Below are 24,924 nucleotides of genomic sequence, written 5' to 3' on the forward strand. Positions count from 1 at the left end.
ATTGCTTAAAAGTAGCTTCGTGTCTTCCTCTTTCGCTCCCAAAACACGTCCGCCGGGTCATTTTGAATAAATAAACTGCTTATTGATCATTGTTTGGTATCTTTAAATGTTTTCTGCTTGGCCACGTGGTTAAACTAAAAGATATTATTCGTGATTAATCCTTTGTGTTGTTTCATGATCCTCTGAAATGTTTTGAGTGATTTAAGGTTAAGTTACTGATGATTCTAAGTGCCTTGGAAGTTAAAGTGCAAGTTGCCACTCACACTTTAGCCAGACAAAGGGGTCAGCCATCTTGCATACAGACTCCATTTTAGAAACACACACACATACATACACACAAAACACCTTGAACATTATTTTGAATATACATCCTTTTATTATATCACATGGTTATTATTCATCTATGCCACTGTTTATTCATTTGACAAATTGTTAATTAAACGTTATAAAATTCAGATTTTCGTCTCCAGTAGCTTTGTTGTGTCGAAGAGAAGTCTCTGCTCCAAGGATTCTACGAACTTCAAGAAAGACTGATAAGAGTTTTGGATTCAATTTTTCCCCGGTTAAAGGGGAATGGTGCCCCGTATATCTAAGAATATCTTAATTAATTAATAAATCAGTAAATATTCCCATATTTACAGAATTTATTGAAGAATCCAAAAGTAAGTTAAAGCTTACGAATTGTTCGCTCCTAATAACCCCAACATTAATTGGTGCAGCCCGTGTGAGGCTAGGATACACAGAGATTTCTATCCGGCACAAACAAACAAATAAATCCAAAGAGCTTGAATTAAAAATAATCAGTTGTTCAGCCTTGAACCAGCAACAGAGTGGTGCTGATTTCGCTGAGCAGGAAGCTGCATCGAACTCTCACCAGTAACTCAGTGCTTCTTTAAAGGTGCAACGTGTAAATTAATTCTGGTTGACCTTTTAGGTTAAAAATTCAGTTTTTCCTTAAAGGTGCAACGTGTAATTAATTCTGGCTAACCTTTTAGGTTAAAATTCAGTTTTTCCTTAAAGGTGCAACGTGTAATTAATTCTGGTTAACCTTTTAGGTTAAAATTCAGTTATTCATTAAAGGTGCAGTATGTAAGTAATTCTGACTAACCCTTTTAGGCTAAAATTAACTGCTAATTTAGCGACTTTAACTCACAGTGGCTATTATAACTAACTGAAACCTTCACTCAAAGACTGATAACACCCTGTTTGCTAATATTCTGAAGGAATAACTAGCATATTTAACACCACAAGTGTTGTAAGACATTGCTACGGCAACGCACCAGCTTTTGCTAAAATACTGAAAGGAAGAGTATTTTAAGCGTCAGTCACGGCATTCCGTGCAATCTTAAAACGCTAAAACCTGTGCGCACAAAGGTTAATTTAGTGTTTTTCTGCTACAAAGCTAGCAGTTGCTGCCCAAAAGGTGCAGCTTGAGCTATCTGCAGAAGCTCTACTAGGCTATTTTGGTTCGGTTGTTAAAATGGAGGGACAGAGTAGTGAACTGACCAACTCCCAGCAACCAGGTGGCGCTGCGGCCCACAAATGTGAACCTGGCCTACTTTCTGGACAAATATTGTCCAAACTGGTCGCGGTTGCTCGAGAACCCGACTACCCTTCTAGGGATTTCACTGAAGAACAGCGTAGCGACGAGCTAGAAGCTGTAATTGATCAAATAGAAAACCCGGATGGTACAAAACCAATCCAGGTTCACTTAGCTAAGTTAGCCTTGATCCTCTATCAGAGAGAACTCCAACATGATCGAGAGATCATGAAGCTCCAGAGCATGCTAGCTGAAAGGCAGCAAAATGGAAGGCAGAAGGATGACGAGGAGGAAGACAGCACCGATTCTGGGGAAGATGGGGAGAAGACCCCGCCCCCTTCTGCTGATGACAACAGACAGTGGGAAGGGGGGGAACACCGTGACGCTGAGGCTGAGCCAGAGTCCTCTCCCACACCGGTACGAAAGCAAGCCGGCAAAGCCAACCAGGGTCCGCCCAGGACGACCGGCAAACCGCAATTGGTTTCCTCCACCCGAGGAAGCGAGGGACAGTCGTCCCGCCGTAAAGGTAGGCCACCTCCTGATACATCTCCATACGATAATCAACAGTATGTAGTGTGGGACTCTCTGGACGGACGCACGCCACAGGGGAGAGATGAAGCTTATCTGTCCCAACCTTCGGCCCTGTTCCCTACACACACTCTAGGGCATTCAGGACCACCTAGGGGTCGAGGGCAGTTCGCCCTCGAACCCCAGGTTGGACCACCACCCTCATCTTCACGGCCTTCTCAATCTGTGAGAAGTCGACCAGCTGAGCGGCACCTCTATTTAGACCGCTCCCCCAGTCCACGAAGGGTGCAAGGTGCCGATTGGGGTTATGCACAAGCCCAACCTGCACCTCCACCATCCACCCATCCTAGCTACTCCGGTATTTGGCATGCCAGCAACCAGCTGCAGGACAAAGCATCATACGCCAGTCCGTACCCGGACAGAGCGTATTACGCAGAAGCCCCAGTTGAAAGACGCAGGCTGCACTACGCAGACGTGCCCCGGGAGGAGGACCTCCCAGGACACCCAAGTGACGTGCCAGCAGCCCGCCACAGCATGCCGAACCCCGATTTGGGCCCCAGGAGTCAACATTGGGAGCCCAGAGCACACCAGCGATATCCAGCACCCTCTGAGACAGACCGTGGGTCAGAGTCAGAGGATGATGCGCCGTACCGTGAGTCAGGGCTCCGTGTACGTCAAATTGAATCGCTAGCTAAAGACATAGAACGCTTTGATCCTAACACCAATGAATCCAATGTCGACGATTATCTCAGGGAGATAGAACGTTGTCTGCTTGATCTTCCAGCACCCTCTTCAAGGGAAAAGCTCAAGCTAATTTGGAAAACCTAATCTAGAACGGTGCACGGTTTCATGGAAACTCTACCACCTGACATTCGAGATCGGTACTCCTCGCTCTGCCGAGCGTTGAGGGATGAATACGCCACGTATGCAGACTCTGCGTCAGCTACAATGGGGGCCTTCTCCATCAAACACGGGAGGAACGAACCCCCCAGAGAGTATTATCGCCGACTCAAAAGTGCTTATTTCCAAGGTCGAAACGGTCCTGGGCTCGAGGAAGACCCTGCCTTCAGATCCCTGTTCATTCACAACCTGCACGAGTGTGTTCGATCCGAAGTCTCAATGTATTATCGGATGAAAAAACTGACAACTCAGGAGATTAGGAGATACGCTCAACAGGCTTGGGAAGCCGGCGGAAAGCCCCAAAAGCCTGACGCACATCACCGCGTCATGCACCTAGCTCCCGACACCGAGCCGCGTTTGGAGCTCAAAGGCACAGAAGCTCCACCCACTAAGCCAAAATCTGCTAAACCTAGACCTGCTAAACCTAGACCTGCTAAACCGCGAGAGCAGTCCCAATCTCCTCAACAGGGGAAGGGGGGTGCTGATTGGCCGCCTAGGTCTGGACAATCAGACAGGAAGTGGCCCAACCAAAACCAACGGCAGGCAGGTCGGAACAGTGGAAGGTTTAAGGAGCGCCGCCAACAGGTAAGTCCTGAACGCAAGTCCGCAGGTGAGTACTTGACCAAAGCCGACCTCCAGGAGATGTTTCAGCAGTTCCTAGCTAAACAGAAGGAACAGCTGAGATCTGCAGAAGAGACCCCTGCACCAAAGTCTTCTTCTAAGAAGCCAGACCCAGAGCCAACGTCCGCATGACTAGGCGTGGCTCAAAACCCCAGCGTGGCCAGGACCTACCTGATCAGCTGGGGGAACACTACTGGTAGATCACAGGAGTCTCCTGAAATCTACCCCCCCAGAGAAACCTGATAATAAATTTCTGAAGTTCCTTGGTGACTTAACAAACCACGATCATGCTCGCCGTTTGTACTGTAGCACCAACGTAGGTGGATGCATACAGGTTGATGCTCTGCTGGATACCGGCTCAGAAATCACCCTGATGTGCTCCACACTGTTCCGTCGCGTGTCTGACACCATGCGGTCGCTCGGGAAACCAGTCCAGGTTGAACCTTGTGACCTGAAAATCACCAGCTACACCCAGACCCGGGAGTGTATCACTCACCGGGCGTGGCTAGACATCACCTTCCAAGACATGACTCTGGTTCACCCGTTTTATGTCTGCCAGCTAGACACTGAACCACTTCTCATTGGTCAGGACCTGCTTGAACGTCTAGCTCCCCTCATCGACTGCCAGAAGGGTCAACTGTGGGCCCAGGTGGACACACCGAAGCCCTGGAACCAAGATAGCAGCCGACCATCCTCCATTCTTGAAGTCAGCCTAAGTGAGCCGCAAAACCCTTGTTCCAAGGTCATGCCCCTCCCTACAGCTCCCACAGACGATGTCCGCCTGCAAAGGCACGAAACCGCTCCTGGAACTCCGCTCCGCACACATTCATCTTTTCTCTGCTCGCTGAAGAACGTCAGCCTGCAGCCATATGCACCACACATAGTTGGTGGTCTTACCATCAACTGCACCCACATCTCAGATGCTCGCCTTGCTCTTTGGTCAGAAAAGTCAGCCATCAGCCAGCAGACGTTTGAACACCTGCGTCAGAAGGACCCCCTTCTGGTCAGTGTGACATGTAGCCATCGGCTCTTATCAGCTACTTGGCCGCAGAGGCTCCTGAAAGCGCCAGAGGTCTGCTCTCTGACTATCCAGCTTGGAGCAAGACAGCTCACACATACATTCAGCATCATACCACAGCTTGATCCACCTGCACTCATTGGAGCAGATCTGCTGGTTCGACTAGGTGCCCAGCTGGACACTTGCAATCAAGTCCTTTGGGCCCGGGCCACACCATCCTCTGAGCCTCGCTCAGAAGGCCCTGAACACTTGCTGTCCGGTCAGACCATTCCACAGGCCTGCCGTGCAGTGGTTGAGGCCAGCACGGTTCTGCCCCCACTGGTCAAAGGAGTGCCTGTTCGTCTGACTCTGATGAAGCATCAGAAGCTGCCAGGCACACAGGCCTTCTTCCAGCCATCACCACACTTCTTGGAGCTCAACTTAGCCGTCTGTGGCACGCCACTCTTGGAGCTGAACAATCGTTCTGCCTACTTGTTGGTCAAAAATCCGACCCGGAGTCCTATCCACATGCCGGCAGGAAAGCCCTTGGGCATGCTGATAGATAGCTCATTCCATGACTTCGAACTTTCAGTCCCCGTGATCGGACAACTTCCGTTGTTCTTGAACGACCGACAGGTTGGTGCAGACACATTCAGTACTTTCCCCTCACAAATGATTACCATCAAGCGGCATGAAGCCCTTCCTGAGGAACCCATTTGCAGTGCAACCTTAGATACTGACGGCGGTCAGTGTCTAACGGTTTTTGCAATAAATACTCAATCCTCTGAGTCACCGGTTGAAAGCCCGGAAGACCAGAGACCCTCCTCCTCTGAACCTTATGATGGCTTCGAGGCCGAAGTCAGCCAGCAGCTTGACAAAGCGGATGCGCTGGAGTCAGAGGAGCAGAGAGCAGAGCTTAGAAGCCTGTTCTATGAGTTTCAGTCCGTCTTATCCAGGGACTCCCTGGACTGTGGACTCACAAACCTGCATACGGTTCGCATTCCAACGAACCTGAATGCCCCTCCTACTTTTGTACGTCAGTACAAGATTCCCCTCGCTGCTTATGAGTCGATCCAGGAGATCCTCGATCAGCTGAAGGAGAAAAACATCATCAGAGAGTGTAACTCCACTTACAACTCTCCCATCTGGCCGGTTCTGAAACCGACTGGGAAATGGCGTCTCACCATAGACTATCGTGCACTGAACAAACAAGTACCTCTCTCCAGGTGGCCTATGATCCATTTAGATCAGGAGCTAGCCAGAGTCAGAGATGCTCGTTTCTTCTCTACGGTTGACGTAGCCAACGGCTTCTGGACCATGAAGGTTGAGCCGGCGGACCAGTATAAACTGGCTTTCTCCTTTGGAAATCGCCAATATACTTGGAACCGCTGCCCCTTTGACTACTCTAACTCACCTGCCGAGTTCAACATCTTCCTCCACAAAGCCATGTCAGATGCTGCTTCCAGAGGGAACCTCATATATGTCGATGACATCTTGATGAGGAGTCGAACCTTCGAGGAGCACCTGGCCGAACTCCGTCACGTGCTTCAACAGCTCGCTGACGCCGGAGCTAAATTGGCGATTCTCAAAGGACAGTGGTGTAGAACCAAAGTGGAGTATGTTGGACTGCTGGTTGGCCCTAATGGAGTCGAGCCCCAAGCGGGACGCATTAGCGCCATTCAGGACATCAAAGCCCCAGCTAATCTGACTGAACTCAGGAGCTTCCTCGGAGTCTGCAACTACTCCAGGCAGTTCATTGAGGAGTACGCTGAAATAGCAAGGCCCCTCACTGAGCTGCTTCGGAACGACACACCTTTCGTGTGGGACAGACCCCAAGAAGACTCCTTCCAGTTTCTAAAACAGAAGTTGGCGTCCGCACCCTGTCTGGCTTACCCAGACAAGGATAAAGAGTTCTACATAGAGGCTACTTCCTCCTCTCACTGCCTGAGCGCTGCTTTGAAGCAGAAACACGATCGACAGATTGACTGGGTTGGACCGGTTCCCAAATCGGCAAGAGGAAACAAATATATGCTAAATGTAACTTGCAGTTTCACAAAGTGGGTTGAGTGCCTTCCAGCGCCAAACGATACAGCCGTCACAACCGCTGTACTGCTGATTAACCACGTTTTCAGTCGATGGGGACTTCCACTCTGCATTGACTCTGACCGAGGAACTCATTTCACATCCAGTGTAATGACGTCCCTGTTTGAACTTCTGGGAGTGGAAGTGAGATTCCACCTCCCCTATCACCCACAGTCATCCGGACAGGTCGAACGGATGAACCGCACGGTCGTCTCTATGCTCAAAAAGTACGTCTGCTCCACTGGGAAGGACTGGGACGTTAAGCTCCCTCTGGTCCTGATGGCCATACGGTCCACTCCCCAGCGATCCACGGGGGTTACGCCCTTTGAGATGATGACCGGCAGACTGATGACTCTACCACTGCACCTCCTGTATCACCCAGAGGATGTCAGTGTTGCCACTGCCTATACCGCTCATCAGTATGTGGCAGACTTGAAAACACACCTCAGAGCTACGTTCGCGCACGCTCAAAAAAAACTGGAGACCAACGTAGAAGGCACTAAGGCCTACTACGACCAAAAGACAACCAGCCGCAAATACGAGGTGGGTGACAAAGTATTCTACTTTCGGTTCGCCCAACCGGCACGCAAAGCTAAGAAGTTCCTGCCCTGCTGGTCAGGACCATTTGAGATCGTGGCAAAACTCTCTCCAGTTGCATACAGGTTACGCATCACCAAAGCGAGACAGGAGCCTATCTACAAATGGGTGCATGCAAACCAAATCAAACCCTACGTCAAACCATCCCCGCGGGTACAGAGACCAGACTCCCCGCAGGAGGTAGACGTAGTCTCTACATAGTTCTATGCATGGAAATGGAAAGGGGGGGAAAGTGCACGTTTAACCCACTAACATGTACTAACCGACAAAGAACCAGGCCTCCCCCCCCGCCGTCACTTTCACTAACCAAGAGAAACTCCTTCCTAGACCGCTAACAGGATGTACCTACTAAAACCTTACAGGGTACTCTGGTACCTACACTAGGCTCTGATTAATGGATCTCTACGTGCAATCAAGACTTTGTCTGAAACCATACCTCAGGATATTGTGTACACACGAGTGGTGAGAGATTTGATGTAGGACCTGCTCAGGGAAGTAAGTTCCACGCTGGACAGCTTGGTTGAAAGTCGTATTTCCCCGTACTTGGTACCACTGGACCTGCTCAAAGTTAGCTTGACAGCTGCTACCCCTCTACTGTGCACCTTTCACAAATCTACCTAGCGTACAGCCTAGGTAGTGCAATTCCCATTCACGTTGATGCAGAAAAATTAGAACTCGGTTTCCTGTTACATGTTCCCATAATTGTGACACCTCACATCTATAGGTTTAAGTCGATGCTGAACTTTGGTATTTGAAAAGACGGTAGGCATTTCCACTTTGAACTAGAAACCTGGCACTCCATCACCTCAACCTCGAACAGCATGATTCGGAGATTGAGATCATGGACGCTTTCCAGGGTTATAACTTTGCCTTCGATTTAGAAATTGACCAACAATTACTGATTGAAGGAACCAAATTTGTTAAGTTCACACAAACCCCGCGTGAACTTACTTTGACGCCCAAGACGCTACATTGACACAGATTATACCACCTTAATCTGCACATTGGTCGCCCTGGGGATGGGATGGCTCATCACGGCCGTGATTGCTTATTCCGCCTACAGGCGTGTTAAGAAACTCCAAGATAAGATGCACTTGCTCACCTACGGTGTGCCTCGTAACTGCGTTCGGGGAGACTCCAAGCGTGAATGTACCACACCTGTCTAAAGGGGGTGAGCAACATTTTCTTTGTTATTCTGTAACCCGAAGAGTAGTTCTCACTTTAGTCTACCTCACTTATTTATCTGAGTGTTGCAGTATGTCACATTCTTTATAAGCTACACACTGAATGTATGACCTAAGAATGTATTTTATGAGACCTCAAGGTTGCTATGAATTTTCTTGGATGTTATATGTTTTTTTTTTTTGGGTTTTCTGTATTTTTGTTTCTTACTTGGTCACATATTAACTAGTGGTTATGTGCCGGCCCAGCTCAGTCTGTCAATGACTCTGTCTGACGCACCAGCACATTGTAGTACCTCTTAGTTTTATGGTCCTTGTTTTAGCCCAAAGACTGTCCTGATCCGCCCTTTGGACCAAAAAGGGGGGAATCTTGGGACCACATAGGTCAATGCACGTTTGCGAACTATGGACCTCGTACATCACCGCGTGCTCCATAAACTGAACTGTATGGCCGGCGGTGAGATGCCTTTGTGTCCCCTCGTGGAGTTAACCGCCCACCGACCTTCCTCCTTCTACACTACTACCTCTCGCATGGACGACATCTTCATTGCGTACCACCTGCGTGAGTGGCTTCTTCTCGTTATGCGCGTTGGGGACTATCCCATTTCCTATCCTCTTTTGTTTTGTGCCTGACCAGGATCCAAGACAAAGACAAAGACCAAAGGCGCCAGGATCCAAGACAAAGACCAAAGACAAAGGCGTCCAAGGAGACCAACATCCTAAGGGACAAACCCACCTGTGCTTCCGACAATCAAGTCGACCTACGTTCATGAGGAACAAACCCATCTGTGCTTCCGACGATCGAGCTTTGGGCGCGATCCCCGAAACCAAAAGGGGGAATGTTGAGGGTCTGACCTCATGAGGAAATTACTATGCAGTGATTTTCTCCAAAATGACTGTGCTTAAATTGCTCTGAAAAGCAAATAATCACATCAGCACCAAGAAACTTCATTTCCCATGATGCTTTGCACACGGAAGCATTGTGATGACGTCACCGCCTAATACCAGAAACACGATCTGCGGGAGGCGGGAGCTTGGACAGTTTTCCCGCGACTTCAAAGACTATAAATCATGAATGAGACAAAGAAACCTCGTTCTTTTGCCCAGGATACCTGGCGGTAAGGACACGCTTGTCGAACGCTCCGACAACTTGAGCACGCGGAAGCTCTAAGTGCCCAAGTTGAGCCACGAAACCGCTACAAAGCCACTCGAACTCCATCAGGACCTGACTGGGAACGAGCGGAGCTCCATCCAGCTCTCAGAGACGCTGTAAGTTGTCAAACTCAGCACAAAAGAAACTTCGTTCTCTTTGTGTCCAGCCCGTGGAGAAACACTCGTGGAGGTAAACAACGGAGAAAGCATCAAACCGACGGATGACGCCAAACTGCGGAGAAATACGGAGAACCGTCAAATCAAAACAGTGAGGGACGCTTCACTGTTCTGGTGATCAGAAAACTCATTTCTCTCTCTCCTTTTCTTCTCCCGTTTCCTCTATAGTCCAGAATAAGCAATAAAACCGCGCTATTGCTTAAAAGTAGCTTCGTGTCTTCCTCTTTCGCTCCCAAAACACGTCCGCCGGGTCATTTTGAATAAATAAACTGCTTATTGATCATTGTTTGGTATCTTTAAATGTTTTCTGCTTGGCCACGTGGTTAAACTAAAAGATATTATTCGTGATTAATCCTTTGTGTTGTTTCATGATCCTTTGAAATGTTTTGAGTGATTTAAGGTTAAGTTACTGATGATTCTAAGTGCCTTGGAAGTTAAAGTGCAAGTTGCCACTCACACTTTAGCCAGACAAAGGGGTCAGCCATCTTGCATACAGACACCATTTTAGAAACACACACACATACATACACACAAAACACCTTGAACATTATTTTGAATATACATCCTTTTATTATATCACATGGTTATTATTCATCTATGCCACTGTTTATTCATTTGACAAATTGTTAATTAAACGTTATAAAATTCAGATTTTCGTCTCCAGTAGCTTTGTTGTGTCGAAGAGAAGTCTCTGCTCCAAGGATTCTACGAACTTCAAGAAAGACTGATAAGAGTTTTGGATTCAATTTTTCCCCGGTTAAAGGGGAATGGTGCCCCGTATATCTAAGAATATCTTAATTAATTAATAAATCAGTAAATATTCCCATATTTACAGAATTTATTGAAGAATCCAAAAGTAAGTTAAAGCTTACGAATTGTTTGCTCCTAATAACCCCAACAAACCGTTTCCACCTAGTGCATCAAGTCTCCTGTGAAGGAATATTTTAGACTCCCAAAGCTGCTGAAAGAGAAATTCTGAGCAATGGCTCGTCCATCTGCAGAGCAGGCAGAAAAAAAAGTTGTGACACTCCCAACTTGTCATCTGAGATTCTCATGCAGACAAATTAGCTCCAGATTACGGTGACTGAACAGATTTAACAGTAATATGAGAACAATCCAGTGTTCATATTGTGCCTTCCCCAGAGCACTGTCGATGTTGGTGGTGTGAACAGGGAAGAAGAAGTTTACACCCTGGACCACTCATGGAACACGATGATCAGCAGAGAAGGTGCGGGCAGCAGAGTGCGATATTGTCCTCCGCTGCCAGAATAAAAGGGAGTCATTCAATGTCACATTAATGCATCTGATTCATGCTACTAGACATTTGTCAGTCTGTTGGTTATAACTCAAACGTTTTCTTGAGGAGTGCATTTCTTCAAATAGCTCCTACGGGCGACCTAGAATGAAACAATTTTACAAAAATCTACGTTACCATTATGCTTTAAACCCTACGCCAACAAAGCTACCAGTACTTGTATCGGCTCTGTCATTGTATCTATATAAAAAAGTCTTCTCAAAGACACCCAAACTGCAGCATCAATCTTTGAAAAAAAAAGAAAAGTCAGACTCAAAAGTTTCTGAGTTAAAAAAAGTCTTCAAAGTGAGTTTGTAACCTTGATTTAGCCACGGGGGCTAAGAAAAACCAACACGATGCAGTGGACTCAGTTACCAACACAGAAGTCAAAGAAGACTTTATTCTCAGTTAGCATTTATAACCTGAAGTCACTTTCACAGTTTCTTTTAATTCATTTATGTAGTGCAAATAAAAGACTCTCATAAAAAAACTTTTTAAGACAATTTAACAAAGTGTTGTTAACTCAGTCAGGAAAGACACATTTCTCTACTTTAATATGATGAGTTGACAGGCTTTTGGTCTGGCCCAATCCCATGCATCTACTAACAGTCACTTCCATCATTTCCTACCACACTGCTCTGCTCAAAATCCTTCCACTCTGATGTTTGTCCGCTTCACTGGACATCTACCGTCATACCATAGTCAGGGCTGCTGGTGAACTGGATTTTACCATCAGTTTCCTGCTCTTCGAACACTATGACCTGTAAAAACACACAAAAAAAAACAGCTCAGTTAAAGTCAAGAGAGGACAGTGAGTGTGGGTGGTTCAGCATTGGTGTCAATATATGCAAGCTCTCAGAGAAGAACAGTGTGAGAAGGGAAGAGGGCAAACCCTGGGATAAGTTTCACCAGAAAATGGTGAAACTATCATTAAAAGCTACAGAGTAATATGAATATTCCCCAATGACACAATTTAGTTTTTAAAAAAATTAGAAAGATGATTGGAAGTTATAATGAAGAGCATATTATGGACTAATATCAGTTTTGGAAAGAAGACAAATATAGAAAAATGACTTCACTACTTGAGTGTGCATTATCAGACATTCTTTTTTACTAAAAAGAAGTCTTAAAGGGATCATGTTTGCTTCTGCAAGGAGAACACAGATAGTCATTGCAGGGACTCGGTGAGTAGGATCATTATGGTGCTGATGATATTTAAAGCATGGTGAGGCAGGATGCAAAGAGCATCTCAGTGACTCAGAAAACAGCCAGAACAATCTGGTGAGCATGCACTGGAGGAGGTTGTCCAAATCTGCTGCAATCCAGCAACACTCTAATGGATAGTGTAGGTCAGGAAGAGTTTAGCAGGGCAGTCATTCATTGTGAAGCAGATCTAATCAATGCAGCTGTTTAACCGATCATCAGCAAAGCTAAACTGATGCTTTGGCAGTTTCCTTATCTGCGGCATTCAAGTGTGAAAGGGCAACCTTTTTTTTATAATATGAACTTAGCACAAAAATAAAACTTGTTGATTATTTCTGTGTTACAATGTTTCATGACAATACATTTTCTATCATTAAAAAGCCTGATTCCGTACCTTTACAATGAAGCATATCATTTATGGAATGAGTGACACAATTAAACATGTAAGTAGTGGTGCCAGAAAACGATTTCTAAAAACCCCTGCAACAGCATCTTGATGGTACAGCCAAAGGTGTGTGACGTGTTCCTGACTGACACCTCTTGGATACCTTGGAGGAATGGGAAACCATCCCATAGCGACATGTGACCCAACTGGTGACCAGCAAGAGGAGGAGCCAAGATGTTGTGGTTGCATATGAATCTTCCACGCTATTGCTTTAGAAGCTTCTAAGTGAATCTGGCTCTTTTGATGGTTTGACTTATCATACGTTTCTGAACTTACTTCATATTTTGTAGAAGGTAAGCTTTTATTTTACCACAAATGTACACAACCATATGGATCAGACACTGTACCTGATTGTCTCCTCTGTGAAGCCAGGGACCAGGAACATATAGAGTTTGTTGAGGACCAACAGACCAGTAGCGTCCCAGGTTCTTGCCATTTAGAAACACAACGCCCTTGCTCCAGCCCTGTGAACACAAGACAGAAACAGCCCGCTCTAGAATGTAATTAAAAGTGTAATTAGATGTGTTAGACTCACAGACAGCAGAGATTCTGTACAACCCAGGGGAAGTGGCCTTTTCCTAATCAATAACAGCATTATGTAGGCGTGCATAAACCAGAACATCTGAATGTTTTTCTACAAAAAGCTTGAAAAAGATTCTGAATGCTATATTTTTATGCAAACGAATCTAGTGAGAAAACGACTCCATGGATGATAAAAAAGTCTGTATGGCTAAGATCTAGAGGTAACACTTTAGTTTAGGGAACACAAATTAACCATTGATTAGCTGCCAATTAATATGCATATTAGTGGACAACTAAGTCTGAACTAGTCATTATTAAGCACTTATTAACAGCTTATTACTAATGCCGTCATTCTAACATTAACGGGCCATAAATTAAGAGTTTCATCTAAATAAGCCATTCATAACGGTTTGTTAACTGAAAGTAAATGGTTTGTTGCTGATTAACGCATACTAAGTAGCTCAAATCAATATGTGGCTTTAGAAGAAGTAATTCAAGGGGAACATATTCTTGCCTTTAAGTGGTTAATTATCACTAAACTATTAGTAATTAAGTATGAAAACAAATCTGACTTTAGAATGGGGAACAGATTCTTCCTTATAAGTGGTTAGATTGTTGTTTAGGCTCTATCAACATGTGGAGTTTGGTGTTTATTTGCATATTACCAGAACATAATATTTTTGGTTATTAATGCAGAATAACTATTCCCCTTTAATTACTTCGTTAAAAGCCACATATTGATGATATTAAATCGGCAACAAACAATTATGAGTGGCTTATTTCGAAAAAACTCTTAATTTATGGCCTGCTAATATGAGAATTACAACATTGGTAATAAGCATCTAATAATAGCTTAATAATGACCAATTCAGACTTAGTAGTCTATGCATATAAATTGGCAGCTAATTAATGGTTAATTTGTGTTCCCTAAACTAAAGTGTTACCGAAGATTAATTTAATCATTATTCTTTTACTTTACAGTGACCACTGCAAAGAAATACATAATTTCTCTCTCTCTCTCTCTCTCTCTCTCTCTCTCTCTCTCTCTCTCTCTCTCTCTCTCTCTCTCTCTCTCTCTCTCTCTCTCTCTCTCTCTCTCTCTCTCTCTCTCTCTCTCTCTCTCTCTCTCTCTCTCTCTCTCTCTCTCTCTCTCTCTCTCTCTCTCTCTCTCTCTCTCTCTCTCTCTCTCTCTCTTTAGAATGTATGAATAATAAATGTACAATAATCAAACATTTGACTGTCCTTGTATGTCGCATATACAGTTCTTTACTTAATCCTTGATTTATTTTTCAGTTGAAAAAGTCTCAGTATGAGTAACATCGATTTAGATGGATTGTTACATATTCGGTGGAGACAAAGAGGTGTTTGACTTCCTGACAGTGTCTGGGTGGTTGTGTAATGGACTCTAAGCTCTTACTTACAGGGAGTTTGATGAAGGTGTCTTTAGGAGAGCTGTTCACATAAAGTCTGGCCAGAAAAAAGGCTGGAAAGGAGGGCCGCTGGGGAACAGATGCCCAGTGTCCTGAAGTCTCAAGTCTTTAAAAGAATAACAAAAAGAATATATATAATGTCACTCATGCAATATTATTGGGTTCCAGTAAATGTCAAGTTAATGTCTGGACACGGATGGTGGGGGAAATGTTCATATTCACCAACATAGCAGGGCTTACCTCCAACTAAACTGAAAAGGTTGTCATGCTGTAAGAACTATTTGTTTATGCAGTAAAGGCTACATGATGCATTCAAGCAACTGACATTAAAATAAAACCTGCTTCTCACTGTCTTAAGAAAATGTCAGGTGTGAAACATTAAAATACATGTATTACACTAAAACCACAGAACATCCACTTTCAGATAGAGCTGGGCGATATGGCCTAAAGTTAATATCACGATATACTGAGGATTTCACCTCGATAAGGATAAATGGATGATAACTACAGGTATGCACAGAAACAACAGTTGCCCGCTAGATGGGGATGTCACGTGTATTACGTTGAGTCACATTTTTACTGACTCAAGGTGGAGCAGCTTCTTAAAGGGGCATGATTGTTGCCAACCATCACACATCTTTTCATTTTTTTTATTATCAAATTTATTGACAGGGGAAAAATTATCACGATAAGAGTCAGACATTTCGATAACAATACATTTTCGATTTATTGCCCAGCCCTAGTTTCAGAAACATCACGGTTCAAATTTAAGAGCACATTATCCATTACGTTAAACTGAGCCATACACCCTCAGTCAGGCAACTCGACCAAGGCCAGTTGGTCTGTATATCCCAGACACAACCGCGCAACTTCCAGGCCAGCTCCCAGCTTTCAAGCCTCCATCCTCTCCTCACAGCCCTATCAGCTCACTCATCAGAACCTGTGTTCTTAAGTTATACCACAACAGAAATTTTGAATCTCTGTTCTGGCATGAGGAAACAGAAGTCTTCTCCTAAAACCTGCGTCGTACCTCCAATTCTGTGTGAAATGGAATTCTAAATGTTCATGGTGCTGATTTATTTACTTAGTAAATAAATGTATTTAGTAACTACTGTCTGCAGTTACTATCATCATGCTTTCTTTCTGCACATTTACAGTAAATTTCCAGCTAGTCCTAATTAAACACAACTAAAAGCAGGTAAGCATCGTTAAACAAATATAACGAGGCTTAATTTAAATCTGCCATGCCAGAACTCTGATTGATTATAAACTGCCTAGCTTTGGGTGCAAAGTGTAGAAAAATGTTTCGTACTGCAACAGTACTGTCTTACAATGGCACCCAAAATAAACAGTTGAGAAGAGCTCTAAACATTCAAAAAGGTTTGATGACATCTTTAGAAAGCATGAATTTTTAGCTAATTGCAACAACACAGACCACCATGTTTAGCAGTACAATAAAGCTGGTGATCTCAGTAAGTCAGGCCAGTTTTCTGACACTGACACTCGTATACGTATGTGTGCAAAATATCTGTTAGCATCAGGAGAATCAACCACAATCAAAATCCATAAAACAAAACTTTTTTCAAGTGAAGCAAGAATGAATTTCACATTGGTGTTGATTGCTATTAAGAAATTATTAAAAAATTAAATAATTCTTTCAGATGTAGTCCTTACTCTTAAATGCTCTTCACCCTAAACATGGAACAAAATTCAAATAGTTAGTGACTGGGCTCATTGTAGATTTCTGTTTTGTCAAATCTCACATAGTAGTGTTCACATCCACTTAGCTTAGATTTTTTCCACGCGCAACCTGTCGTTTATTCAGCACTCTTCCCTAGGAAACTTGTCTTGGGCTGAAGTGGTCCAACACACCCACTGCTGACTCAAAATCATGCCTACCATTAGAGGGAGCCTCTGATTGGTGGATAGAATCATAGATATGTATATAAACCATCGACATATAAATATTGGACAATGGGTTTCCAAAGGATCCAATAACACGTTTTTGAGGAGAAATGGGAGGTGGCCACCACCGCCATTTTGACCGTGTAACAGGTTCCGTCAAGCCCAGACAATTCCACAAAAGGGAAGAGAGGAGGAGCTGAGGGTGGGGCTGTAAGGCTGAGATAAACTGACGACACCCGGTCGAACTAGCTACAAGCTAACCTGAAGCTAACGCGGAGGTGGGAGCTAAGCTAATGGAGGTAGCAACCTAGCTACAACCAGAGTTAACTGTGCACAACACCAGAGCTTCTGAGTCAGAGATACACCGGGCTGACCGCTGGGTAAAACCGGGTGGAACACAGAGGTCTCCCGAGAGCTCCACAAGCCGGCAGCCGCACAGCAGACAAGCGCCACTGCGATCTGAGATGCGCAGAGCTGCCGCTGGGGAGAACCGGGTGGAAAGATTTCCATCCCAGAGCTCCACAAGCCGGCAGCCCGCGCAGCAGACAGAAGCCGCGATCAGACAGAGATGCGCCGAGCTGTGGGGAGGGGATAAGCGTGGAAAACATCGGTCTCCCGAGCGCTCCACAAGCCGATAGTCGGAACCCAGCTCCACCAACATGTTATATTTCAACCCATTTTCTAAAGTGCAGCATTATGTTAAATGCACTGGGTTTTACCCTATTACATTTAAATTTCATGGTTAAACAGTACATGTTAAAATCTAAGCTCAGCTCGGCAGTGACCTAAAGTACATAAATATAATTTTATATACCGAAAAAAATGAAATGGAGACTCCTTGGACGCTCTATTAGTGCAATTAATGCCACAGCGAGTCATTTTGTCCAACAATTGCACAAATAATATCCAAAACAGAATACACAAACACAAAATCCCGGAGCAGTTTCCAAGCCAGACCGAGGCTCTACTGAGGCCTTTCCACAGAGCTAGCGCTGTGGTCACGTGGGTCGGATGCTCATTAATTATACAGAATTTTAGGCTTTTAATACACTTAAACAGAAGAGTGAGAAAAAAAATTCACCCCCCTCAGAGTTGTCATGAGTGTAAACTAGATCATTTAAACCAAAAACATGTTTTGGTACCAGGCTGTAAACATGTTTATTTCTGCTGTGAAATTGGTATTTCTAACATGGGAGTCAATGAGGATTTGCTCGCTTCTGACACCAGCCCCCAGTGGATCAGGGTGGAACTGCAATTTTTGGTACTTCCGGGATTGCTTCAATTTTTGAGCCGCATTGTGGGGGCCTGATATAAACACTAGATGACGAAAGCAGAAGTCGAGGGCGTAGCTAAACGGCGGCCATCTTACCTCAGACAACAGACCACTCCGCTCTCAATGGTAGCAGCTGGAAGGTGAGTGATCAGCTTAAACAAAAACACTCTTAACTCGATGAAATATTAACAGATTTACAAGCGGTTTGCCTTGTTACAAACCTTAGAAAACATGGGCTTGAGACAATATACTTGCACATGTTGAAAGTAACACTTTTGCTTTTGAAAGTGGCTTAATTGTGAACCATGTGTCCAGCCTAGGTTATGTGCATGTTATTCAGGTTGAGACCACAATCGATATTTTATGTGGTTCTACAAAACCAATAACGACTTTACGACAGCCCAACTGTTGTGTAAATTCAACTCAATTCAAAAATACTTTATTAATCCCAGAGGGAAATTGATTAATGGCTGTGTTTGTGGATGTTTCTGTATTTATTAGCTGTCTAATTTGGCTTATAGATGACGAGGCTACGGTGGGTGCACTGCTTAGCAAAACAAAGTTGACTATTTACCTCAGTGGGAGTCTCTGAGGTAAGATGGCCGCCACGTGCTTACGTAGCATCCCATTGGCGAACAGCGGGGACGAGACATCTAGTGTTTATATATACATATCTATGGATAGAATCAGCTAGCAGGAGCTTCCTGCATGTGCGATTCATTATCATGCTGCATACTGGGGAATAAATAATGCTTCTGACTGAAGCTGTCTCTTTTTTCTGTCTCTCTCTGAGGAACACACACACAGACAGCGTTGCCAGGCTTGAGCTGCACCAAGACAGACACAGCAGAGCAGTAGGGCTGCAACAAACGATTATTTGGATAATCGATTAATCGGATGGGGTCTCGACACGATTAATCGATTAATCGGATTACATAGGGACATTTTTTAAAACTGCTAGGGAAACGTTATTTTTCTCCTTCCTTCACTTTATTAAACACAACATTATTAGAAAACAGTTCAATAGCAGAAAACCAACATGCCATCACCTAAATTGTCTTATAAGGTGTATAGACAGAGACCTTAAGCTACATCTATCTGTGACCTAAAATGCTTGGTCCAAGTTAAACAGCAATTCTCATCTGTTTTGTTTGATCTCATCTGTAGACATTTATTATAATTGGGGATGTCAAACAACTAATTTTTAAATGAAATTAAACATAGGCTGTGAATTAATCACTATTTCCAAAAATGACTGAAAAATACCAAATAAAACAAAAGTAAATGAATGCCATTCTCCTTGTGATGATGCCCTGGGCAACTGCCATAAAGTCACATCAAGAGATGCTGCTGATCATTCCAATGATCCCAAATAGACTCACATTAGGACACATGAAAGCAACTGAACCCAAAAATATATTAACCAGTATATAACTACACGCACACAACACGCCTGCAGCAACAGTTAGGACTCCTTCCTCCCTTTTAAAAGCGTTTTCGCTTGTGAGGACACTGTGGTTGTAAAGCCACATGTTAGTAGTCTGGCCCCGGTGTGATCAACCAGTTTCTGCGGGAATGTGACGGCGGAACCGTTTCGCAGCGGCGCGAGTCCCCCCCCCCGCCTATCTAATAGCGTCGCGCTTACAATTTTATAGACTTTTTTTACGAGCTTAGGGCATGTCTAGCCTGTGTAATAATCCGGGGCTTGGGTGAATCACTTTTGAAAAGTTTTTTACTTACCCGGACACCGAGCTCTCTCCTTCCTCGCTGATGATTCTGACATGCTTGCGTTTAAGACGCTGCATCATCACCGTAGTATCCCCGTGCCATGCTAAGTCTGACCTACAAACGTTGCATGTCTTCGCCTGATTTAACTGAAAATGCTCCCAAACTTTAGAAGTTTTTACTTTTTTGGGGTCTCGCTGCTTCTGCCATGTTCCTCTTACAAACACCTGCCGGCTCTCCACCGGTCTGCGCGCAACGGCGGGCAGGAGGGGTGGGGGCTTTTGGAAGAGTTGCGCAACACAACGAATCGATGACGCAATTCGTTGCCAACGCTTTTAGTAATCGATTTTCATCGAATTTATCGATTCGTTGTTGCAGCCCTACAGAGCAGGATGCAATATCAGAGTCAATGAAAGCAACACTGCTCCAAGCAGCCATGTTTAATTTAAAGGAGGCACCACGGACTTCCCCAGGTGTATTTTGCCCAGCCCACATGCTCAGAGATGCACTCATAATATCACTGACATCTCCCTGCCAATTTTTCGTGCTAATTTTGGAGGCTGTCCGTATGCTTAGTCACATCCGCATTCCTAAGGATGTGTGTAATCAGCCCGGCCAGGCTTGGGCGGGCTGGGGCTGACTGCGAGGAGTGGAGATGGCCCTAGTGTGGAAGGGCCATTAGTTTCCTCCACAGGGTGGTCAGACTCAGCCTCAGAAATGGTGAGGAGCTTGGACTTAGAACTGCTGCCACATACAAGCTGAGGTGGTTCAGGCATTTGGTAGGATGCCTGCTGGACACCTTTCAGCAAAGTGTTTTGTGCATGTCCTGCCAACAGGTTTGGCCTGAGAACACCTTGCAGTCCCACCGGAGGTACTGGTAGAGGTGGTTGGAGAGAGGATGGTGTGGGTTTTCCTGCTAGGGCTGCTACTTCTGCGACTCGGACCCATAGGCAGATGAAGATTAGGTAGAGAGTACAGGTTTGCATTATAATTTCCTTTTAGAAACTAACCATTGTTCCTCAGATGTTCCTGTTTTTGTCACCTGCAAATAATGTACAGTTAGCTATAAAGAATAATTTGTTTGGTCACTGTTTTTACATCACAATACAGGATTTAAGTGGACCAGAAGTGTAATGAACCCATTTCACAACCTGTCATTTAAAATAGGTGACACGAGAAACTGGATTAGCATGTGTTTCGTTTTCTAAATTTCACACCCTTGTTCAAATATAATTGCATTAAGCAAGGACATAATCTGCTAGATTAAATCAGAGGCAGGCAGATGTAACGACAAAGGAACACAAACAAGGCGAGCATAATTAAAAGACACAAACCTGTTTACAAAGCTGGGCTTCATCTCTAGACTATGAATAGTGAAGCCTCGAAGGACGTGTGCGTTCAACTCAATATCTCCAACGAGACCTGGAAGGTGAGTTAAAGCTGCTCAGTTTCTGTTACCTCTAAACAGATCATCTGACACGACTTCAACAACCAGTGAAAGGTTTGTTGAACTATTTGTACCTTTGCGTTGCTCATCCAGAGTTTTCCCATAATTTACCCTCCCACAGTTCTCCACCAGAAAACTCAGAGTTCTCCTTCCCTTTAGGACAAAAATGCATGAAACATGAGCTGCTAAGAAAGTCTTCAGTGCTAAAACAATACCAAAAAAAGTGTCTTTCTTGCACCTGGTCAAGTTTAGGTAATCAGTCACACCAATCATTACCTGCACTGTTTCCTAAAACTGACTATACTAATTTTTCAAAATAAACACGTTTGAAGATTTGCCGTTGGCTTCACGCTGGGACGCTGCTGCCAAAAACATCCATCATCATCCCCCTAAAGCTTTCACATGCTGCAAGTTGTTAAATATTAATAACTTTATCTCTTTGAAACTGCAGAGTGAGTCTAAAATATAAAGAACGCAGAAGAACCAAAAGCTTCTGTACCTTCCCATCAGGTACTGCAAGTTCCTGCACGTTATAGTCCAAAACACCAACGAATTGTTTGTCAACGAAAACCTAAAAAAGGGAGAAATTTTGAAAACATTCAAGGAACTAAAATATTTATGTAAAAATAGCCATTTATGTTTCTAGTTTTTTAAAACTGTGCAGTGAAAAACGAATCAGACTCGTTCCAAGCTTATGAATGGTAGCAGAGTCCAGCAATTGGGCTAAGATGAAACAAAAGTACTAGTTTTATTGATCAAAGTCAGATTTGAAAACTGTCTAATGGTGCCAAGGCCTCAGGAGATTTCTAATGAGCAGGATGAAACTGTCTGCACAAATATTCCAACAAGCACAAGTTAAAACAGGACTGCGACAATGTCGTCTCTTCTCACCAGTGCTCTGTCTTTGATGTTGTTCTTTGAGTTGAGCAATCCTCCGCCGGTGATGGTGGTCTCATACAGTGTGTAGCCATAAGACTGACCGTTGTTATTGTTCACAGGGAGGTTCTCCATGTTCAGTGGCTTCTCAGATTTCAAGGGCTACACAAAAATGTTCCATATGGACAACTTGTGTCAGACAAACATTAAGAAACACACAGGTCCACTCTGGAGACCAGCCAAGCCTACCGCCAAAAGATTTGGGATCATTTTCTTGTTTTACATTTAATCACACATAAAATGGGTCTAACATGCAGATGCTGCCAGTTATTAAATAGGATTTAAAGGAAATGATGAGTGTTTTCTTCAAACTTTGCTTTATTTAAAAACACACCTTTTACAGCAATTCCTGACTAGCAGACGTTAGACATTCTACTGAGGTTTTTTTGATAACCTGATGAGAATAGGGTTGGGCATCGTTTGATTTTGAACGATTCCAATTCCTTGTTTCGATTCTGGTTCCTATCGATTCGCGATTCCGATTCTTTCAAGACATGACATGTTTTACATGAGCCAGCTAACCACAGGTCCTACTCGATGAAATAATCTTAACTTCAACATGAATTTTAACTCTATGAACAACAGCATCACCTTCATTTAGACAAAAACGTTTTGGAGAAAAAAAGAAAAAGACTTGCAGCACAAACAGTGTGTTTGTTTCTGACCACAACCAAAGTCTGGAAGAAGCCTCTGGGATGAGAGGTTAAATGTCTCCAACATATCCAGAAACGTCCAGCTGTTTTCAGCTAAAACTCTCAGGATGATCATGTCCAGGATAACTGAGAACTACACCTCCATGCTGCAGTAGCTTCAGTCAGAACAGAGAGTGAAACTTAAATGTAGCTGGCTGCGTCTGACTGATGACCGAACTGTAGTACCATACTGTACCGAAGTGCAACACATTTCTTTTGAGAGACTGGATTTCTAAAGTACATGTAAACTAGGATAAAGGCACCCAGTTTATTACTTTAGATCCACCTAGATCGACATAGATGCACATTTAACACACTGACTGAGTCAAGCTGCTCCTACAGCACCTCAAGAGGGTTCAAATCAAGCAACTGTGCTGGCCATTCCATATTGCTGACTCATTTTGGAAGTGTGTTTTGGCTCATTATGCTGCTGTAGGATAAAACTGGACCCATTTGGCTGCTTTCCAAAGTATGGCGCTGCAATAGTCTTCCCTCCTCAATGTGCTTCTGAAATTCATTTTGACTCACGTGTTAAACTTGCCACCTAATGCTTGATCCACTTATTTTTGAAGAAAAATCTTAATGCAGATGGTGCGTTGTCATTTCTCTACCAGCCAGATGATTTGATCTAAACTAAGGGATGAGCTGTCGAACCTAATGAAAGAAGCTTTTCAGTCAGAAGTCCTTTATGAAACAACATGGATTTGCATAAACTTGTGGACTTCCCACAAGGCAACCTGAACACTATCTGTTCAAACACTAAACGAAGGGGCAGCAGCAGTAGCTCAGGTGGTAAAGCGGGTTGCCTCATGATCGGAGGGTCATGGGTTCGATTCCAGCTCCCGCCAGGGGTATCCTGCTGTTGTGTCCTTGGGCAAGACACTTCACCCAACTTGCCTGTGTTAGTGGTGGTCAGAGGGGCCGACGGCGCCAAATGGCAGCCTCGCCTCTGTCAGACCTCCCCAGGGCGGCTGTGGCTACAAGTAGCTTACCATCACTAGCAGTGTGTGAATGTGAGAGTGTGTGAAAAGCGTCTTTGGGTGTCTTGAAAAGAGCTATATAAGTTCAATGCATTATTATTATTAAACACAAAGGCAAAATATCAAACTCATGACCAAAGAGAAACCACTCGCTTTAAACTAGGGTGTGTTTCCTGGTCAGGGGCAAAGTAATAGGTGTCTCAGAGGGAAGCAAATTATCGGGATGGGAAATGAATAATTAATGCAGAGAGGAATGCCAGACATGCTACACCTGGTTGGAATATAAATGCCTCAGAGGAACACTGTGTAAATGCCTGAACTAGACCACTGGACATAAAACGAGAGATGATGCTGTGACACAGTTCAACATCTGCTGTAGCTTCTCCTTCACTGCAACGAAACACTTGCTGTTGCCTTTAGATTTTATTTCAACAACAAGCTGCTTTATACTCATAAAGTTGCACAGGGCTGATTACTTTGTTCCTGAGAAGGCCACTGTGGTGGTAAGGGCTAAGAAAGCCACTCATTTTCCTCGGTTGGCTCTGGAAATATCCATCCATTGCAGGCAAAGGTTTGTCAAAGCACAAAACTTTATTAATCAATGAGTAAAATGATTTTAAACATAGGATTTAAGCCAGATTTAGTTTATTTTCACTAGGGCTGAACGATCTATCGTTTTAGGCGATTTTAAGCAATGCGATCACATGATCGTCATTTTTTTGTAGCGCTCCTGACTGATCCAGGATCTGTTTTGTCAACTTTTTTAGACATCTGGGATTTTTTCCTTGTGTTACTGCAAAAGTTGCCAGAGCGGCGAGGGGGAGGAGGTATACTGGTGTACTAGAGCCAAGCCCAACTGATTAGCTGGCAGAGCTGTACATTTTGGTTATTTCCCCCATTTTATATTTCAATACATAGCGCTGCTAGAGCCGATAATGATGGCTGTGGCCGTTTGTCGGCAGCGGGTCCCGTCTCTCAGCACTGTAGGTGAGTGAGGGAGAGAGAGACATCTCCTGCAGCAGAACCGAGTTCAGCATAACACAGATTTTAACTTCAGCGTCCGCTCGAGCACAGAGTCTCACACTTTAGTGGACTTGAAAGCACAAACGGTTTGAATTTTTCTGATGGCGCACGATTATTCAAACAAGCATGTAAAATGAGCCAGAGGTAGCGCGAGCTTTGAGTGAGTTCAGATGGCACTGAAACGTCCAGGCAGCCTGCATTGGTAAATATTGCAACCAATGAATATTTTGTTATTTACACTTGAAAGTTATTTTCACCCTCAGTTTTCCTCCTT

General features: G+C 44.1%; 1 protein-coding gene across 3 annotated transcripts in view; it reads right to left on the bottom strand.

Moving 5' to 3' along the window:
• Nucleotides 1-10,325: 10,325 nt before the first annotated feature.
• The window catches only part of glb1l2 (galactosidase beta 1 like 2), a 37,639-nt gene continuing 23,040 nt past the window's right edge, over nucleotides 10,326-24,924 (bottom strand). For 2 of the 3 annotated variants that reach the window (XM_015952026.3, XM_015952028.3), the window contains exons 13-19: nucleotides 21,911-22,057; nucleotides 21,519-21,590; nucleotides 21,094-21,172; nucleotides 20,907-20,994; nucleotides 14,661-14,775; nucleotides 13,065-13,181; nucleotides 11,441-11,830 (exon numbers count right to left, since the gene is read on the bottom strand). In XM_015952026.3, the coding sequence (XP_015807512.3) occupies nucleotides 11,744-11,830; nucleotides 13,065-13,181; nucleotides 14,661-14,775; nucleotides 20,907-20,994; nucleotides 21,094-21,172; nucleotides 21,519-21,590; nucleotides 21,911-22,057 (705 nt within the window). In that variant the 3' untranslated portion in view covers nucleotides 11,441-11,743. Of the gene's footprint in view, nucleotides 11,036-11,440; nucleotides 11,831-13,064; nucleotides 13,182-14,660; nucleotides 14,776-20,906; nucleotides 20,995-21,093; nucleotides 21,173-21,518; nucleotides 21,591-21,910; nucleotides 22,058-24,924 lie in introns of those variants that run through there. The other variant, XM_054742861.2, reaches the window with a different exon arrangement.

Source organism: Nothobranchius furzeri, chromosome 13 (genome assembly GCF_043380555.1).
Source record: "Nothobranchius furzeri strain GRZ-AD chromosome 13, NfurGRZ-RIMD1, whole genome shotgun sequence".
Classification (NCBI taxonomy): domain Eukaryota; kingdom Metazoa; phylum Chordata; class Actinopteri; order Cyprinodontiformes; family Nothobranchiidae; genus Nothobranchius; species Nothobranchius furzeri.